The sequence below is a fragment of the Pituophis catenifer genome, unplaced genomic scaffold (assembly GCF_029215685.1).
Source record: "Pituophis catenifer annectens isolate HBS135680 unplaced genomic scaffold, rPitCat1.0.hap2 SCAF_18, whole genome shotgun sequence".
Classification (NCBI taxonomy): domain Eukaryota; kingdom Metazoa; phylum Chordata; class Lepidosauria; order Squamata; family Colubridae; genus Pituophis; species Pituophis catenifer.
The window spans coordinates 9,584,800-9,603,937 of record NW_027256898.1 but is presented as its reverse complement, the minus strand read 5'-3'; the positions used below and the strand labels follow the sequence as shown (position 1 = coordinate 9,603,937).

Sequence of the window (19,138 nt, the reverse complement as noted above, 5' to 3'; positions counted from 1 at the left end):
TCAATATAAATTGTAAGGATACAAGCAACAAGTTACAGTCATGCAGTCAGAAGTGGGAGGAGATGGGTGGTGGGAATGATGAGAAAATTAATAGTAGTGCAGATTTAGTGAATAGTTTGACAGTGTTGAAGGAATTATTTGTTTAGCAGAGTGATGGCGTTTCGGAAAAAACTGTCCTTGTGTCTAGTTGTTCTGATGTGCAGTGCTCTATAGCGTTGTTTTGAGGGTAGGAGTTGAAACAGTTGATGTCCAGGATGTGAGGAGTCTGTCGATATTTTCCCAGCCCTCTTTTTGACTCGTGCAGTACACAGGTCCTCCATGGAAGGCAGGTTGGTAGCCATTGTTTTTTCTGCAGTTCTAATTCTCCTCTGAAGTCTCTGTCTGTCTTGTTGGGTTGCAGAGCCAAACTAGACAGTTATGGAGGTGCAAATGACAGACTCAATAATTCCTCTGTAGAACTGGATTAGCAGCTCCTTTGTTGTTTGAGCTTCCTGAGTTGGCTGAGAGAGGAGCAGAGGGAAGAGGAGGAGGAGGCCTGCCTCCCTCCCTTCCTCCCCAAACTTGGGAACTGGGCATGGCTGGCCTAGTGAAGAGAAGGACCAGGGGAGACAGGATAGCAGTCTTCCAATATTTGAGGGGCTGCCACAGAGAGGAGGAAGGGGGTCAAGCTATTTTCCAAAGCACCTGAAGGCCAGACAAGGAATAATGGATGGAAACTGATCAAGGAGAGATTCAACCTGGAAATGAGGAGGAATTTTCTGACAGTGGGAACGATCAACCCATGGAACAGAAGTTGCCTTCGGAAGTTGTGGGAGCTTCATCCGTGGAGGCTTTCAAGAAGAGAGTGGACTGCCATCGGTCAGAAATGATGTAGGGCAGGGGTCTGCAACCTTAAAATACTCAAAGAGCCATTTGGACCCCTTTCCCACAGAAAAGAAAACACCGGGAGCCACAAAAGCTGTGTGGGCGTGGCCAACTCAATGTCACTCACTTCCACCAGTCACATGACACTCCCCCCCAGCCACTCCTACCCAGCCGGTCATTAGGATAGAGAACCAGTTGTTAAAAAACACCGGGAACCACAAAATCCTTTTGACGTATCTCTCTCTCCCCTCCCTCCCTCTCTCTCCCCCTCTCTCTGTATCTCTCTATGTCTCTTTCTCTCCCCCCCTCTCTGTATCTCTCTGTCTCTGCCCTGGTCACTTCTCCATCCCCCACTGTCGCCCTTTCCTTCTCAGGCCAGGCGAGGGGTGACTGGGAGGGGAGGGCGAGGGGTGGGGCCAGCCAGTGGTGGGATCACCTGACAGGGAGCCACAGCAGAGGGCCCAAAGAGCCACATGTGGCTCCAGAGCCACAGGTTGCTGACACCCGGTGTAGGGTCTCCTCCTTAGGCAGTGGGGGGGGAGGGGGCTGGACTAGAAGACCTCCAAGTCCCTTTCAATTAACAATCTGTTTAATAATAGTTGTGGAGGGGGGAGGTTACCACCTTTTGGTTGTAAGGCTAGTTATTTATTTTATTTTATTTTATTTATTTGATTTGTATACCGCCCTACTCCCGAAGGATTCAGGGCGGTGAACAGCCAACAATAAAATACATAAATACACAAAATTTAAAAACCCGATAAAATCAAATTAAACTTTTTGGCCCAGACAAATTAAAATACCCCAATAATTTAAAAACAGATTAAAATTTACATATTTAAAAAGTTATGGGGTGGATCGGGTGAAATGTAAAGTTTGTTACTACCGGTTCTGTGGGCGTGGCTTCGTGGGAGGGGGTGTAATGTGACTGGGTGGGCGTGGTCAACTTTTTTTAAAAAAAAAACTTTTAAAAGCATTTTTTCTAATGCTTTGAAAAGCCTCTCTGCCGATCAGGCAACTCAACTGGGATCGTCAGAAAGGCTTTTTAAAAAAATGCTTCGAAAAGCCTCTGACGATCCCAGCTGAGCCGCACAATCCTCAGAGACTTTTTTTAATTTTTATTTTTAAAAGCATTTTTTCGTCGGAAGAGGTTGTCAAAGTACAAACCTTTTAAAAGTAAAAAATAAAAGCCTCTGATGATCGGGCGGCTCAGCTGGGCATGGTGGGTGGGTGGCAGGGGTGGGTTCTAATTTTTTTTACTACCGGTTCTGTGGGCGTGGCTTATTTTGTGGGTGTGGCTTGGAGGTCATGTGACTAGGTGGGCGTGGCTAGCTGGTCAGAGTCATTTCTGGAAGGTCCTTGCACTTACGACCAGTCCTCGCACTTACGACCCAACTCATTTGTTTGCTTTTAACACTGATCAGCTGTAGGGCGGCCCTTTGAAGCCCCGCGGCAAGAGTTTAAACAGTTTTTTTCCCTCTAGCCATCAGCTGGGACTTAGGAGGCAGCAATAGATTGGGGGTGGGGCCAAATAAAAGGTAAGAATAACGTGGGGGGGTGGGGGGGGCGGGGAGGGGAGAACCGGTTCTGTGACGTCATATCGTCACCGCTACCGGCTCGGCCGAATCGGACCGAACCAGGAGGAACCCACCACTGGTGGGTGGGGGCCGCAGGGATTTTTGCTACCGGTTCTCCGAACCACCCGCCGCCATTGCTACCGGATCAGGCGATCTGGTCCGGACCAGGAGCATTTCACCCCTGGGGTGGATCCATGCAATAGAAGGGGTTTATTTGTTTGTTTGTTTGTTTTCCTGCAGGGGGTGTTCATGTTTTTGACAAACCAGCAGCCGTTTGGGCACATCCTATCCTTGGAGAATTATCAGACGAGCCACCTGCATAACGATCTCTGGCAAATCTTCAGCAACCCGGAGGTGAGCAGGCTTCCTTTCTTTCTCTGGAACCTGAGAATGAGACAGGTGTGGGGTGAAGTAGAGGCCAGTTTGAAAGGATTTTTTAAAAAAAAAAACGGAGTGGGGAGAGGTTTGTGCTTCTTAGGGGGAGAGAATTTGAGAACAAGGGCTCACGCAGAAAGAGGGGGCAGAAGGTTGAAAGGCCAGGAATTATAGACATGAGGCGACGCTGTCTCTCAAAGCAGGTATTGTGGCCTCTCCAGTGGCCGAATCAGGAGGAAGAGATGTGGGAGTCTGGGTCAAGGCAACCTGAGAGCTCCGAGGGGGAAGAGGGAATGGAGCTGTCAGAGAGAGAGACACAGGGGGAGCCTGGGCCGTCCGTCAGCCCTCAGATGGAGAGTCAACAGCCTCCAGGTCTGGAGGCGGCTGATGAGGAGGAGGAGGAACAGCTGGGTCCAGTGCCTGTCACGTGGATGCGCAGAAGGCAGAGGAGAGGAGAGCAGTGGAAATCTGTGGGCCGGCCCTCGGGACGGAAGAGCCACCGCTGCTAATGAAGCCCCCACCCTATCTCTGGGGATAAAAGGCAGGGGGCGGAGATGAATAGATGTGGCAGGCAACTATTCATCTTCCAGATGGACAGACTTGTTAGCCTGCGGTGAGAGAGAAACTTTTTGCCGGGGCTGCCGGCGCTCCTAATAAAGGAATCATTGAGGGTTGGTCGTGTTTGGGGAGCTGGGTCAGCACAGCAGGTTTTGGTAAGAAGGAGTCGGAAGGAATTGGAGCAAAGAACAGCTGGGAAAGATAAGAACGAGCAGCTTTCTTAAGGACAAATTGTGCGTTTATGACTTCCGGTTTTGAACCCAGCTCCCAAAGTCTCAAAAGAGGGTGGATTTGCGAGAGAGGCGATACTCCTAAGAGTCTTTTGGGGGGGGAAACCAATAAATCAAGCATCCTGCCCATTTTTTAATTTTTTTTTTCTCTCTCTCCCACAGGACTGGAATGAGAAATACATTCACCCAAACTACACAGACGCCTTAAAAGGGAAATTGGTAGAAACGGTAAATCATTTTTCTCTGTTGCCGTAGAATTTGGGTGTGTGGGAGGTCGGCAGAAAGGAGAAGAGAGGAGGGCCCAAATCCCCCTTCACTTTCCTGAAAAATTGGCTGTTTTATTCATTTAAGCTTTTACTTTGTACCATTTAATCAGGTACTGATTGCTTTGTAATCTACATGTAGTCCTCAACTTACAACAGCTATTAATTCCTTTTGCAACCTTCTGATAAGCAAAATCAGTGGGGAAGCCCAAATCGTTTAACAACCGTGTCACTAACTTAAAGCGATTCACTTAACAACGGTGGCAAAGAAAGGCCGTAATATGGGGCAACACCCGCTTAGCGGCAAAAATTTTGGGGCTCAGTTGTGGTTGTAAGTCGAGGACTAGCTGTACTTGAATTGGATGTTTTAATGGTTTTTTTTCATTGTTTTAAAATCTTTTCAGAATTTTAATTGTAATGTTATGTTTTAGATTCTGAGTTGCCCATAATTGTTTACTGGGATGGCAGCTATATATATATATAAAATTAGAATAAAATAAAATGTGAAGTGAAATAAAATATGGTGGAGTAAAATAAAATAAAATAAGGTGGAGTAAAATAAAATAAATTAAATTAAAAATAAAATTAATAAAATGAAATGAAAAGTGAAGTAAAATAAAATACAATGAAAGGTGAAATGAAATAAATTAAATTAAAAATAAAAATGAAATGAAAAGTGAAGTAAAATTAAAATAGAATGAAAAGTGAAATGAAATCAAATAAACTAAAAATAAAAATGAAATAAAATGAAAAGTGAAGTAAAATAAAATACAGTGAAAAGTGAAATGAAAAGTAAAATAAATTAAAAATAAAATTAATAAAATAAAACAAAAACATAGAAATTGCTGCAGAGTGATGCAAAGTATCCTAGACAGCTCTGGACTTTTACCCCTTGTCCTTTCTTTGGCCAGCCCTGCCCAGATGTCTATTGGTTCCCCCTCTTCACCGACACAGCTTGCGACGAGCTGGTTGAAGAGATGGAGCACTTTGGCCAATGGTCCAAGGGAGACAACAAGGTAAGGCGACCCTCACAGGTGTGGCTCATCTTAGGAGGGTCTGTTATGGCCCGCCAGCAGAGCTGGCAGCAGATCTGGACAGTGAGGAGGCTGGGGAGGAACATGGGCCAGTCCTGGAGTCTGGGGAAGGCTCTGATGAGGGCTCTGCGTTGGCGGCAGAGAGGGGGCCAGGGCCGTCTGCCAGTTATCAGCTGCCTTCAGAGTCAGACATCAGTGAGGCAGAGGAACAGCTGGAGCCTGTTCCTGATCTGTCCCCGTCTCCACACACACACAAACACAGCCAGCCGAGGGTTAAGAAAGCACTTGGCACGCACACAGGTCGTTATCTCAAACTTGGCAACAATATAAGCACCGTCTGCCAAGAGCTTTACTTCAACAGATAACATAAAATTACATACGCATTGTAAATAGTCCAGCAAAACAATATCCCTTCGGCAGCTTCAGGCGTTGTTCAAGTGACTAGCCAAAGTTCGTTTTTGTTCGTCACAGAGTTTTACCAGCCACCACCCTCTCTTATATAGTCTCTGGGGTGTGGTCCAGTGACTCAGTTCTAATCCCTAGCACGCCTCCTTAACTGCTGCAACCGTTTATCACGCCTTCGTTGGCGTGCATCCAGGAACGACGGCTCTCCTTCCTCGCTCTCATCAGAGACACCTGGCTCCTGGCTAATCTCCTCTCCCTTGGCCAGCACCTGAGACAATGCCAGAGGGGAGGGGCCTGGAGAGGGAGGCCTGGCTGACTCCTCTCCCTCATGTTTGGAGCCTTCTTCCTCCGATGAGATAGGCTCAGAGGGCGGGGCCACAACAGTTCCCAGTGTGCGCATGCACAGAGTTGCCAGATGAAGGGAACAGCTAAAGAACAACGATCGACTTGGGAGTAAGGCCACAGGTGGACGATGAAGGGCCCCTCCCAGAGGGAATAAAAGAGGAGCAAAAGGGGAGTGGAGTTTGCAGGAGACAATTAGTTCATTCCTGCATTCTTGCCAATGAAAGATATCGGCCTGGCCACTCTCCAAGCCTTATAAAGGTCGGTAATTGTGAACTATCTTGGAAGACTGTGAGAGAGGAAAGACTTGGCTGGAGAGGAATTCACTGTCAATTAAATAAAGGGTTTTATCGGGGCGAGGAATCTGCTTCGTGGTTTGGGAATGCCTAGGTCAGAACAGGGTCTGGATCCGTCCTTTCCAACGGATGTCGCTTCCTTAGCTGAGTCGCCTGCTGAGGAAAGTTTGCCAGGCAAAGCGGCTTTAAAAATGAACTGAGCTGTTGAGGGTTTTTTTTTAGAGTGGCTACCGGCTAATTTTACTCACCGTTTTTAAAAGGATCAGAGGATTTTGGGGGGCTACGAGAACGTCCCGACCATTGACATCCACATGAACCAGGTCAACTTCGAGCGAGAGTGGTACAGATTTCTCCTGGATTACATCGCACCCATCACGGAGAAGTTCTACCCCGGTTATTATACCCAGGTGCGTTCAATTTATACGTGCTGGGATTGGAAAGTCACGGGACAATTCGAACTGGTGGCTCTGGGATCCCGAAAGGAAGCTCTTCGAGGGGCCTTATGGGGCAGGCCGAGAGAAAGAAGAAAATACGAGGCCACGCGCACCCCCAAAAAAGCAGCAATCACTCCTGGATACCGTATTTTTCGGAGTATAAGACATACTTTTTTCCCCCATAAAAGAGGGTGAAAATTTGGGTGCGTCTTATACACCAAATGTAGCTCCACCCACCTGGAAAATGGGGCGCGCGGAGGCGGCAATAGGCTACAGCATTCCTTGCAGCTTGAAACAGCTGATCTTCGGAAGGCCGATCCAATCAACAATCAGCTGCTTGTGATAATCAGGCTGTGCTGAAGCTGAAATTGAAACAGGCTGTTTGCTGCAAGGAGGCAAATTGCTGGGAGGCAGAGGCAGATTTTTTTTTTTCTTGTTTTCCTCCCCAAAAAAGGCAGGTGTGTCTTATAGTCCAGAGCGTCTTATACTCCGAAAAATACAGTAAACCCTTGTAAGCATTTCTCTTTCTTTAGCTCCTTTGCGACTGATGATGGGTTGCTAAAGATTTCACAGGTCATGGTTTGGTCCAACCCTTTCTTTTTCTTTTCTTTTTTTTGTTTTTCTTGTTTACAGACCCAGTTTGAGCTTGCCTTTGTTGTCCGGTACAAGCCGGACGAGCAGCCGTCCCTGATGCCGCATCATGACGCTTCCACGTTCACCATCAACATCGCCTTGAATCGCGTGGGGATCGATTATGAAGTGAGTGTAAGGCCTTTTGGGCCGCCTTGAAGAGAGAACAAAATGGCTGAGTCCATGTAGGAGGGAGATGGCGAAATAACAGTTTTTGTTTTTTTTTAATCTCTGTGCTCAGTGGGCAAGGCCAGAACTGTGAAAGGGTGTGGAGTGGGGAAATATTAGCAAGGAATATTTGATTTTGGCTAAGTATTAGAAGGCACTAAGGAAGAATGGAATGGAATGGAATGGAATGGAATGGAATGGAATGGAATGGAATGGAATGGAATGGAATGGAATAGAATAATAGAATAGAATAGAATAGAATAGAATAGAACAGAACAGAACAGAACAGAACAGAACAGAACAGAACAGAACAGAACAGAATAGAATAGAATAGAATAGAATATTGGAATGAAGAATGGAATGGAATAGAATAGAACAGGGAATAGAATGGAATGGAATGGAATGGAATGGAATGGAATGGAATGGAATGGAATGGAATGGAGAGGAGAGGAGAGGAGAGGAGAGGAGAGGAGAGGAGAGGAGAGGAGAGGGGACCTTAGAGGTCTTCTAGTCCAACCCCGTCTAGGCAAGAAACCCTACACCACTTCAGGCAAATGGTTGTCCAATCTCTTCTTAAAAACTTCCAGTGTTGGAGCATTCACAGCTTCTGGAGGCAAGTTGTTCCACTGATTAATTGTTCTCACTGTCAGGAAATTTCTCCTTTGTTCTAGGTTGCTTCTCTCCTTGATTAGATTGCACCCATTGCTTCTTGTCCTGCCCCTCAGGTGCTTTGGAGAATAGCTTAGCTCCCTCTTCTTTGGGGCAGCCCCTGAGATATCGGAACGCTGCTATCATATCACTCCTAGTCCTCCTTTTCATTAAACTAGACATCCCCAGTTCCTGCAACCGTTCTTTATATATTTTAGCTTCCAGTCCCCTAAGCCAAAGCTTATTAAATCAAAGCTGGACAGGGAGGGAGGAGGGAGATGAGAAAGGGAGGAAGAAGGAAGAGAGGAAGGAAGGAAGAAGAGAAAAAGAAGAACAGTTTTATCACAGAGAGTGCCAGGAAGAAGGTGAGAAAGGAGGAAGGGAGGAAGGAAGGAAGGAAGGAAGGAAGGAAGGAAGGAAGGAAGGAAGGAAAGAAGGAAGGAGAGAAAAAGAAGAAAAGTTTGTCACAGAAGGTGCCAGGAGGGAGGGATGGAGGAGACGAGAAAGGGAGAAGGAAGGGAGAGAGGAAGGAAGGAAGAAAAAAGAGAAAGAGAAGAAGTTTATTACAGAGAGTGCCAGGACAGAGGTGAGAAAGGGGGAAGGAAGGAAGGAAGGAGAGAAAGAAAATAAAGGTTTATCACAGAGGGTGCCAGGAGGGAGGGAGGAGATGAGAAAGTGAAAAGGAAGGGAGAGAGGAAGGAAGAATAAAAAGAGAAGAAAAATTTATTACAGAGGGTGCCGGGAGGGAGGGAGGGAGGGAAGGAAGGAGAGAAAGAGAAGAAAAGTTTGTCACAGAAGGTGCCAGGAGGGAGGGAGGAAGGAGATGAAAAAGGGAGAAGGAAGGGAGAGAGGAAGGAAGGAAGAAAAAAGAGAAAGAGAAGAAGTTTATTACAGAGAGTGCCAGGACAGAGGTGAGAAAGGGGGAAGGAAGGAAGGAAGGAGAGAAAGAGAAGAAAAGTTTGTCACAGAAGGTGCCAGGAGGAAGGGAGGAAGGAGATGAGAAAGGGAGAAGGAAGGGAGAGAGGAAGGAAGGAGGAAAAAAGAGAATGAGAAGAAAAGTTTATCACAGAAGGTGCCGGGAGGGAGGGAGGGAGGGAAGGAAGGAAGGAAGGAAGGAAGGAAGGAAGGAAGGAAGGAAGGAAGGAAGGAAGGAAAGAGAGAAAGAGTAGTTTATAATAGAAGATGCCACTGCAGAATTTCAGCATGGAAGCTGGAAGTTGTTTCAACCGAGGCTTGGTTGAAACAACTGCCAAGTGCCTTTTGCAATTTGGCAACTCGATCCCCTGGCAGGCAGGCAGGCAGCGGCCGTCAAACAGACCTCAAGGTGACGGCAACCTTGGCTGGGAGGCTCAAAATAGCCCCATCGTCTTTTCTTCCCCCTGCAGGGCGGGGGCTGCCGCTTCATCCGTTACAACTGCTCCATCCAAGCCCCCCGGAAGGGGTGGACCCTCCTGCACCCTGGCCGCCTGACGCATTACCACGAGGGCCTCCCTACCACCAAAGGGACTCGCTACATTGCCGTCTCCTTCCTCGATCCCTAAAGCTGCCCCACCAGGAAGAAAAACCTGGGGGTGGGGGTGGAATTTTTTTTTTTTTTGCCAACCCATTTCAGCCCCCTCCCCCATTGGCTGCACATTCCCCCAAGGAAGAAGTGGGAGGGGGAGACTTCCAGAACAGATGATTTGATTGGACACCGCTTGATTGCAAGAGAGATTGCCTAAATCAGTGATGGCTAATCTTTTTGCCATCGCGTGCCAGGAAGGAGGGGGGCGGGGGAGGTTCGCGCATGCACGTGCCCACACCCATAATTTTATGCACCCCGCCCTGCACATGCGCCCAACCTCCCCTCCCCCCTTGCTCCTGGCCCATTTTTCTTTGTCACCTGGCTCCAGATCCTCTCTATGCATCTGGGGAGGGCGAAAATAGCCTTCCCCACCTACCCCCAGGCCCTCCGGAGGCAGAAGACAGCATGTTTCCCTACTTCTGGTGGTCCCAAAAGGCCTGAAAATCAGGTGGCCGGCACGCACATGTGCACCAGAGCTGAGCTGGCATGCCCACTGATATGGCTATGCGTGCCACCTGTGGCACGCGTGCCATAGGTTCGCCATCACGGGCCTAGATTTAGTAGGATCCCTCGAGGATCCCTCTGGTTCCACGGGATTCTGTCCAACCCCAGCCAGCCAGAGCCGTCTGACCCCCTGCTTTCCACGAGGTAAGAGCGCCCACCTTCTTTCTCCCTGCCTCCTCGTGGGAAGAAGTCCTCCGTTTCCACATTTTTCCTGCCAATGGAGGTAGCCAAGGCATGTCAGAATCACACAGAATTTCCTGTTCTGAGGGAGTAGAGCCTCTTAAAACCATCACTGGAATTTTTACATGGCACACGGGGTTGGTTGCTACAAAAGACTTGGAAATAGGATCCCTGTTCTGACCCAGCTCCTCAAACACGACAAACCCTCTGAAATGAACTCAAAAGATTCCTTTAATTAGGAGCGCCGGCAAAAAGGTTCTCTCTCACCGCAGGCTAACAAGTCTGTTAGGCCGGCAGATGAATATTTGTCTGCCAGATCTATTCATCTCCGGCCCCTGCCTTTTATCCCCAGAGCTAGGGTGGGGGCTTCGCTAGCAGCGGTGGCTCTTCCTTCCCAAGGACCGGCCCATAGATTTCCAATGCTCTCCTCTCCTTTGCCTTCTGAGCATCCACGCATCAGGCACTGGACCCAGCTGTTCCTCCTCTTCCTCATCAGCCACCTCCAGATCTGGGGGCTGTTGACTCTCCATCAGAGGGCTGTTGGATGGTCCAGGCTCCACCTCTCTCTCTCTCTCTCTGCCAGCTCCAGTCCCTCTTCCCCTTTGGAGCTCTCAGGTTGCCTTGAGGCTGACCCTAACTTCCACACCTCCTCCTCCTCCTCTGATTCGGCCTACGGCGGCCAACAGGCCATAACACTCCCTCAGGAGGACAATGAAGAAAATTCATCGCATCCCTTGTTCATCGGGATGCCGGGCAAGAGGAGAAAAGCAAAGAAAAATGGTTGGAAATTTTTTCAGGAATGCCAAAGGCGCCTCAGGTCCCAATGCCAGAGTAGACAGCTTTCTACCTGTGTATTTATTTAAAAGTCCAAAAAAAACCCAAAAACCTTTTCTTCAGGTGCCCACTTCTTCTGCCCAAGTTGTACAGATTTTGCCAGGAGATTATTATTTTTTTTTACATTAAACGTTGACATTAAAAAGAGTTTTATTTTAAAAAGGCAAACGCCTGCCTGGTTTTTTTTTCCTCAGCCTGAAGTGTGGTAGAAGGTCATTAAGCGATGACCGTAAGAAATATTTCTGAAATTGTGCCTTCGAAGAATCATCCTGGCCCCACGATAAAACGGGGTCTTGCTGAAAAGCCAAAGCTGGACTACCGATGCTGTGATTTCACTTCTCATCCAAGAAGTTTCTTCAGCTCTGACTGGATGGCGGGGAATGGAAGGATTTATATCCCTTTATTTTATTTATTTTTTATTTATTTATATTTATATTCAGGACTGGCTAGGTGGCTCAGTGGTTAAGATGCTGAGCTTGTCGATCAGAAAAGTTGGCGGTTCGACTCCCTAGTATAGGTCTACGTGAGCAGGGGTTCGACTAGATGACCTTCAAGGCCCCTTCCAATTATTTGTTACTGTACTGTACCAATTGTCCTTGCAGGCAGCTGGTCATTGGCATCCTTTCAGACAGCTGTTGAGGCCACCTGGAGGTTTTATCTGTGCCTAAAAGGATGCCCAGCTGTCTGCAAGGAGTATCAATCCTTCCCCACCACCCAGTCAGAGCTGAAGAAGCTCCTTGGATGAGAAGCGAAATGTCTTCAAAAGAAAAAACCTTCAGAAAGTCCAATTGGAAAAAGCGCCTTTGGGACTTAATTTAGGACTGTACCAACTTGGATACCACCAGGAAATATTCTGTGCAGAGGAGAAGTTTTTTGGTTTTTTTTTAAACGAATGCAGTAGCTGTCCTTAAAATGTTCGCTTTAATCAAAATTAAGAAGAAGGCAGCTTCCATAAGAGTTGGACTCCTCTCCCCCATTATCCCCAGCAAACTGAATGGAAGAAATTGGGAGCCCTAAATGGAGATTGGGGGGGGGGGATGCTGAGTTATTAGAAAAGAGCCTTGGTAGCGCAGCAGACTAAAGTGCTGTTAACTAGCACCAGCTGCCTGCAAAATTACTGCAAGTTCGAATCTCACCAGGCTCAAGGTTGACTCAGCCTTCCATCCTTCCGAGGTAGGTAAAATGAGGACCAGGATTATGGGGGCAAAATCCCTACTAAGCAAGTATATACAAAAGTATGAAGGCTATTGCTTAACGCATTGTAAGCCGCCCTGAGTCTCTGGAGAAGGGCGGCATATAAATTGAACTAATAAATATAAATTGAACGAATAAACTCAGTACTCCAGAGCATGTGCAGAGTAGAGTTCCATCCCCTGCAAAACCCCAGCCAAGAAGAAGGAACCACACGGCCCTTCAAACAGGTCTCCAGCCCCCTTTCCCTATTCTTTGCCTTCATCCCCAAATTATAAAGAAAAAGGGAGGGAAAAAATGGAATATAAACAGCTGTAGGACTTCAATTCCCAGGAGGTAGCGGGGCGCGGCCGTCGCGGCCGGCGTGACGTCACCTCCCGTCGCTCCCTCTGACGTTTCCCGGAGGCGCTTCAGGCGGAGCGGCTGAGGCAGAAGGCAGGTGAAGGTGAGGCGCGAGGGGCTGGGACGCGTGTCGGCGGGTGTAGACGTTACACGCGGGTTCTGGGGGGGTTTAATTCGGCCCTCCTCCGGGAATTAGAGAGCGGGGGTTGTCGCGGAGAAGGCTGGGCTTCGTTTAAGGGCTCCCCACCCACCACAGCGCTTTTGGCTCCTTTCGGCCCGAGGGAGACGAGACCGGGAGGTGGGGGTGGGCGTCACGTGTGCAAGGAAGACACGTGTCTGAGTCGGGTGAGAAGGGGGGGTTGCTTTTGGGGGGGTGTTTTGTGGGCCCCTCGTGACAGGAAGGAGGATGGGCTGGTGGGGGGCAGTGCATGATGGACTTCCACACACACTCCTGGGCAGTGCATGATGGAGCTCTAGCACTCTCCTGGGCAGTGCATGATGGACCTACACACCCTCCGCTGGGCAGTGCATGATGGAACTCTAGCACTCTCCTGGGCAGTGCATGATGGACCTCCAGCATTCCTCTGGGCAGTGCATAGTGGACCTCCAGCATTCCTCTGGGCAGTGCATGATGGACCTCCAGCATTCCTCTGGGCAGTGCATGATGGAGCTCTAGCACTCTCCTGGGCAGTGCATGGTGGACCTCCACACACTCCTGGGCAGTGCATGATGGACCTACACACCCTCCGCTGGGCAGTGCATGATGGACCTCCAGCATTCCTCTGGGCAGTGCATAGTGGACCTCCAGCATTCCTCTGGGCAGTGCATGATGGACCTCCAGCATTCCTCTGGGCAGTGCATGATGGAGCTCTAGCACTCTCCTGGGCAGTGCATGGTGGACCTCCACACACTCCTGGGCAGTGCATGGTGGACCTCCAGCATTCCTCTGGGCAGTGCATGATGGAGCTCTAGCACTCTCCTGGGCAGTGCATGATGGACCTACACACACTCCGCTGGGCAATGCATGATGGAGCTCTAGCACTCTCCTGGGCAGTGCATGATGGACCTCCACACACTCCTGGGCAATGAATGATGGACCTACACACCCTCCGCTGGGCAGTGCATGATGGAGCTCTAGCACTCTCCTGGGCAGTGCATGATGGACCTCCAGCATTCCTCTGGGCAGTGCATAGTGGACCTCCAGCATTCCTCTGGGCAGTGCATGGTGGACCTCCAGCATTCCTCTGGGCAGTGCATGATGGAGCTCTTGCACTCTCCTGGGCAGTGCATGGTGGACCTCCACACACTCCTGGGCAGTGCATGGTGGACCTCCAGCATTCCTCTGGGCAGTGCATGATGGAGCTCTAGCACTCTCCTGGGCAGTGCATGATGGACCTCCAGCATTCCTCCAGGCAGTGCATGATGGACCTACACAAACTCCGCTGGGCAGTGCATGATGGAGCTCCAGCATTCTCCTGGGCAGTGCATGATGGAGCTCCACATACACACTCCTAGGCAGTGCATGATGGACCTCCAGCATTCCCCTGAACAGTGTATGATGGACTTCCACAAACATTCCTGGGCAGTGCATGATGGACCTCCAGCATTCCCCTGGGCAGCTATGATGGACCTACACACACTCTGCTGGGCAGTGCATGATGGAGCTCTAGCACTCTCCTGGGTAGTGCATGATGGACCTCCAGCATTCCCCAGGCAGTGTATGATGGACTTCCACACACACAATCCTGGGCAGTGCATGATGGACCTCCACATCCCTGGGCAGTTCATGAGGGACTCCCAACACTCCCCAGGCAGTGCATGATGGACTTCCACTCATCCCCCAGCAGTGCTTGAGGGACCCCCAACCCCCCCCCCCCCCAGGCAGTGCATGATGGAGCATTTCAAGATTGGTAGGAAAGCCTCTCCTAAACCGAGCCATCCAGGTTGATTCAACGGTGGAAAAATCTTGTCAGAGGTGAAAATGTCTCTTAGTGGGTAACCCACCAATAAGCTTCTCTTTATACGTGCCTTGTAGTTAATAAAATATACATTCCGTGAAGAAGAAACCTAAAAAAGGGTTTTTATATTAGGGTGATCGATGGCCATTTGCTTGTTCGATTCCACCCCCTGCATTTTCTAATCTTTTGTCTATTTGCCTTTCCTTAGGCCTCGGCTTGTTCTTTCCGGTTCAGGAAAGAAGATGGTAACCATGCTTAGCTTATGAAAACTCCTGCTTGCATCTTAATAGTAAGTGCATTCGAGAGGCATTTCAGAATTGGAACTGGTTTGACGCTGCTTTGGGTGCTGCTAACTCTGACTCCAATCCGCAACAGGGTAATTTTGGTGAGAAAGGCCTAGAGCAGTGATGGCAAACCTTTTCGGCGTCGAGTGCCCAAACTGGAACGTCCGTGCATGCACATGCATGTCCACGCATGCGCCGGAGCATTAGAAATGCGAAGACCAGCAGCTGGCCGGCGTGCACATGCCTGGTTTTTGGTTGTTTTCAGGCTGTTTTCTGAAAAACGATCCAAAAACGCCCAAAAATCAGCCAAAAAACCCACATGCGCATACCAGCCAACTGGTCTCCGCATTTCTGGTGCATGGCCTGTTATTTAGCCACTTTTCAGGCCAAAAAAGCGCACCCGAGAAGACAATGCGCGCTGGAAACCAGACGAGCAGCTGGCGACGGTGCGTGTACCCACAGAGAGGGTTCTGTGTGTCACCTCTGGCACGCGTGCTATAGGTTCGCCGTCGCGGGCCTAGAGCTTTCAGAGCAATTAAAAATAAATATCAGCCTCCTCCTAATGTTCTCCCAGAAATCCAGCCTTTTTGCTCCTTCCGTTTGGGAAATCTCTTGAGTTCATAATATAGAGCTATTCCGTGACCTCTTTAAGAGAGTTAGGAGATTTGGCATTTGCGTGGGATTTAAGCACGTTGTAGAAAATAGGGTGATTACTTTAGCATGCTGTGAGAACAAGACGTTCACAGTAGGGAGGATGGGGGGGGGGGAATATGGCTGCTTGTTTACCTGGAGCATTTAACTAGAACAGTGGTGAGTTGTAAACTGAGCCCTTTTCCTCTTTCCTGCTTATAATCCATGCATTTTTTCCCCCTCCTAGCACAATGTCCCTGCTGTTCCTTCGCTCTAAGTCCATCATCACTAGCAAAAAGGACAAGAGACACATGGCGGACGTCAGTGCCTCCCCCCTTAAGCATTTTGTCACTGCCAAGAAAAAAATAAATGGCATCTTTGAACAGTTGGCAGCTTACATCCAGGAGAGCTCCGTGTTTCTGGAGGGTGAGTTGGCCTTACGTTTCACATAGCTTGCTGACTTGTGCACACGAGTGAGTGAGTGAATGCCTGCAGCTCAAGGAGATGAGAAGCATCAGCGTCTCGGAATAGAATAGAATAGAATAGAATAGAATAGAATAGAATAGAATAGAATAGAATAGAATAGAATAGAATAGAATAGAATAGAATATTATTTATTTATTTTTTGGTTCGATTTATATGCTGCCCTTCTCCAGAGACTCAGGGCGGCTTACAATGCGTTAAGCAATAGCTTTCATACTTTTGTATATACCTGCTTAGTAGGGCTTTTGGCCCCCTCTAAGCGGTGTTCTTTTTAATACAAAGTCAGCTTATTGCCCCCACAATCCAGGTCCTCATTTTACCTACCTCGGAAGGATGGAAAGCTGAGTCAACCTTGAGCCTGGTGAGATTTGAACTCACAGTAATTGCAGGCAGCTGGCAGCTAAGTGCTACTTAACAGCACTTTAGGCTGCTGCACCACCAATTCAATTCAATTCAATTCTTTATTGGCCAAGTGTGATTGGACACACAAGGAATTTGTCTTTGGTGCATATGCTCTCAGTGTACATAAAAGAAAAGACATTCGTCAAGAATCATAAGGTACAACACTTAATGATAGTCATAGGGAACAAATAAGCAATCAACTCATACTAGGAAACAGATAGATAGATAGATAGATAGATAGATAGATAGATAGATAGATAGATAGATAGATAGATAGATAGAATTCTTTATTGGCCAAGTGTGATTGGACATAACAAGGAATTTGTCTTTGGTGCATATGCTCTCAGTGTACATAAAAAGAAAAGACACATTCGTCAAGAATCATAAGGTACAACACTTAATGATAGTCATAGGGAACAAATAAGCAATCAAATCATATTAGGAAACAGGAATTTTTTAAAAGGAATTATTTTGCTAGTTGAGGTTAGGATTTGAATCTGGGGCCTTCTGCACTTCTAATTTCTTTGTTTCTGACTTTTGGTTCAGTTCTTTTGTGTTGGGTTTTTCTTAAACTATCCTTGTCTTGATGGCGCTTGTTGGTTAGCTTTAATTCTGCTGTTTTTAAAATTGGCTGCCATTTCTAGGGTTTATTTCCTTGTTTACATAATTCTGCCTGCTGAGTGCCGCGTCCTTGGTGCTCTCTGAGCTTGCTTCTTTTCTTGGAGATGTTTCATTAGCATAACTAGGTAACATCATCAGTGCTAGCGCTAGGACTGATGATGTTACCTACCGTATTTTTCGGACTATAGACGCTCCGGACTATAAGATGAGGAAAACAAGAAAAAGAAATCTGCCTCTGCCTCCCAGCAATTTTGCCTCCTTGCAGCAAACAGCCTGCTTTACTTTCATTTTCGTTTTCAGCATAGCTTGATTAGCACAAGAAAAAAAAAAATCCGCTCCCAGCAATTTACCTCCTTGCAGCAAGCAGCAGAGGCCCACGTAGCAATAGGCAATGCCAATTCCTGTAGCCTGAAACAGCTGAGAGTTGGGGACAATCAACTTGTGCTAATTAGGTTGTGCTGAAGCTGAAATGGGTTGTTTCTTCTTGCTGCTTGCTGCTTGCTGCAAGGAGGTAAATTGCTGGGAGGCAGAGGCCCTTTTAGATGGGAAAAAGGTGTGTCCTATATTCCAAAAAATATGGTAGTTATGCTAATGAAACATCTGCAAGAAAACAAGCTCACAGAGCACCAAGGACCCCTCATTTCAACCCTGAGCTTACAAATATTCTCCTTTATTGATAGCAAATACAAGTCCCTACCCCAAGGGGTTTATAATCTCCAATTGGGCTGTCAGGGAACAAACAACAGAAGGAAAGAGTTCAATCTCTTTCCTACCAAGAGCCTTGGTAGTACAGTGGTCTAAGGCACCCTGTTATTAAGACCAGCTGCCTGCAATTACTGCAGGTTCGAATCTCGCCAAGGCTCAAGTTTGACTCAGCCTTCCATCCTTTCTAAGGTAGGTAAATTGAGGACCCAGTTGGGGGGGTCAATAAGCTGACTTTGTATAAATATACAAAAGTATGAAGGCTATTGCTTAGCGCATTGTAAGCTGCCCTGAGTCTCCGGAGAAGGGCGGAATATAAATCAAATTTTTTTAAAAAAAATCTGTTATCCCTATTGCTCAAGTTCTGCCTTTCTTTCCTAAATTCAGTCTCAGTCGCCTGCCTCCAGTCTTCCCATCCTCCATATTCCTGTGCTGAGTGTCAGGCCAGTGAGCGTGAGCCAGTTATATTTTGGTCAGGGTTTTCCGCATGGTTTCAATGTGGCCACTTTAACCAACCAAGGCAATGCAGAGGGATGCTGGGACTTGTAGTTCCGAAGCAGGAAGAGAGAGTTTGCCCGTTCTTGTTTTAGCTTGGCATCTTATTTTTTTTTTCCTGGGGAAAAGCCTCGCGAAAGTCCTTTCCCTGTATTTCTTCTGTAAGAGGAGCTGTCTGGAAGCGGAGATCGCAGCGTTCAGACCACTCGCCTCCCACGTGACATATGCCGTTTTTTTTTTCCAGAAACACACAAAAATGGTGAGCTTGACCCCGTCACCACGGAAGAGCAGGTGTCAGAGGTCAAGGGCTACCTGTCCAAGGTCAGCGGGATCAGCGAGGTGCTGGCAAGGCGGCACATGAAGGTGGCTTTCTTTGGGCGGTGAGTCAGTTTGCTGGTATTAGAAAGCTTTGCTTGAATCGGAGGCTCTCCAAGTGGGCTGGACTACATTGCCCATCATTCTGCAAATGTCCATCCTGCAAAGCTTGCTGGAATGATTCCAGCTTAAGTTGTCCATAAGTTGTTTCAACTGCAGCAGTGGGCGTGTTTTGGTTCCCCGGAGTTCAGAACTCTGCGCAGTCCCAAAGCGACCCTGCAAGGCATGTAGATATCGGCTACCTTGCAGGGTTGTTGTGAGCAGGGATGGGATTCCAAAATTTTAGCAACCGGTTCCCTGCCCGGTTGCTGGGTGGGCGTGACCATGGTGGGCGTGGCCTACTCAGCCTGCTGCACCATGGCGGGGGAGGGCGTTTTCACCCACCCCAGGCTCTGGAGGCTTTCCTCAAGCCTGCAGGAGGACGAAAATGGCCTCCCTCACACTCCAGAAGCCCTCCAAAGGCCAGAAAGGGGCCCGTTTCCAGACTTCCGGAACTTTCCGGAGGCCCATTTTTCGCCCTCCCCAGGCTGAGGAGGCTTTCCTTGAGCCTCTGGGAGGGCAAAAACAGCCTCCCCTGTTCTCCGGAGGCTGGAAATAGGCCCGTTTCCAGGCTTCCGGAACTTCTGAGAGGTCCGTTTTTCGCCCTCCCCAGGCTCCGAAGGCTTTCCTTGAGCCTCCAGGAAGGCAAAAAGAGCCTTCCCTGTGCTTCGGAGGCTGGAAATGGGCCTGTTTCCAGACTTCCGGAACTTCCG

At 48.3% G+C, this 19,138-nt stretch overlaps 2 protein-coding genes across 3 annotated transcripts in view; both read left to right on the top strand.

Moving 5' to 3' along the window:
• PLOD1 (procollagen-lysine,2-oxoglutarate 5-dioxygenase 1) overlaps positions 1-11,034 on the top strand; it is a 30,930-nt gene extending 19,896 nt beyond the window's left edge. The window contains exons 14-19 of the mRNA XM_070955979.1: positions 2,679-2,792; positions 3,764-3,829; positions 4,776-4,880; positions 6,202-6,348; positions 7,009-7,134; positions 9,207-11,034. Coding sequence (XP_070812080.1) covers positions 2,679-2,792; positions 3,764-3,829; positions 4,776-4,880; positions 6,202-6,348; positions 7,009-7,134; positions 9,207-9,362 — 714 coding nt within the window. The 3' untranslated portion in view covers positions 9,363-11,034. The remainder of the gene's footprint in view (positions 1-2,678; positions 2,793-3,763; positions 3,830-4,775; positions 4,881-6,201; positions 6,349-7,008; positions 7,135-9,206) is intronic.
• Positions 11,035-12,487: 1,453 nt separating this feature from the next.
• The window catches only part of MFN2 (mitofusin 2), a 28,261-nt gene continuing 21,610 nt past the window's right edge, over positions 12,488-19,138 (top strand). For both annotated transcript variants that reach the window (XM_070956291.1, XM_070956290.1), the window contains exons 1-4: positions 12,488-12,539; positions 14,603-14,683; positions 15,556-15,734; positions 18,256-18,391. In XM_070956291.1, the coding sequence (XP_070812392.1) occupies positions 15,560-15,734; positions 18,256-18,391 (311 nt within the window). In that variant the 5' untranslated portion in view covers positions 12,488-12,539; positions 14,603-14,683; positions 15,556-15,559. The remainder of the gene's footprint in view (positions 12,540-14,602; positions 14,684-15,555; positions 15,735-18,255; positions 18,392-19,138) is intronic.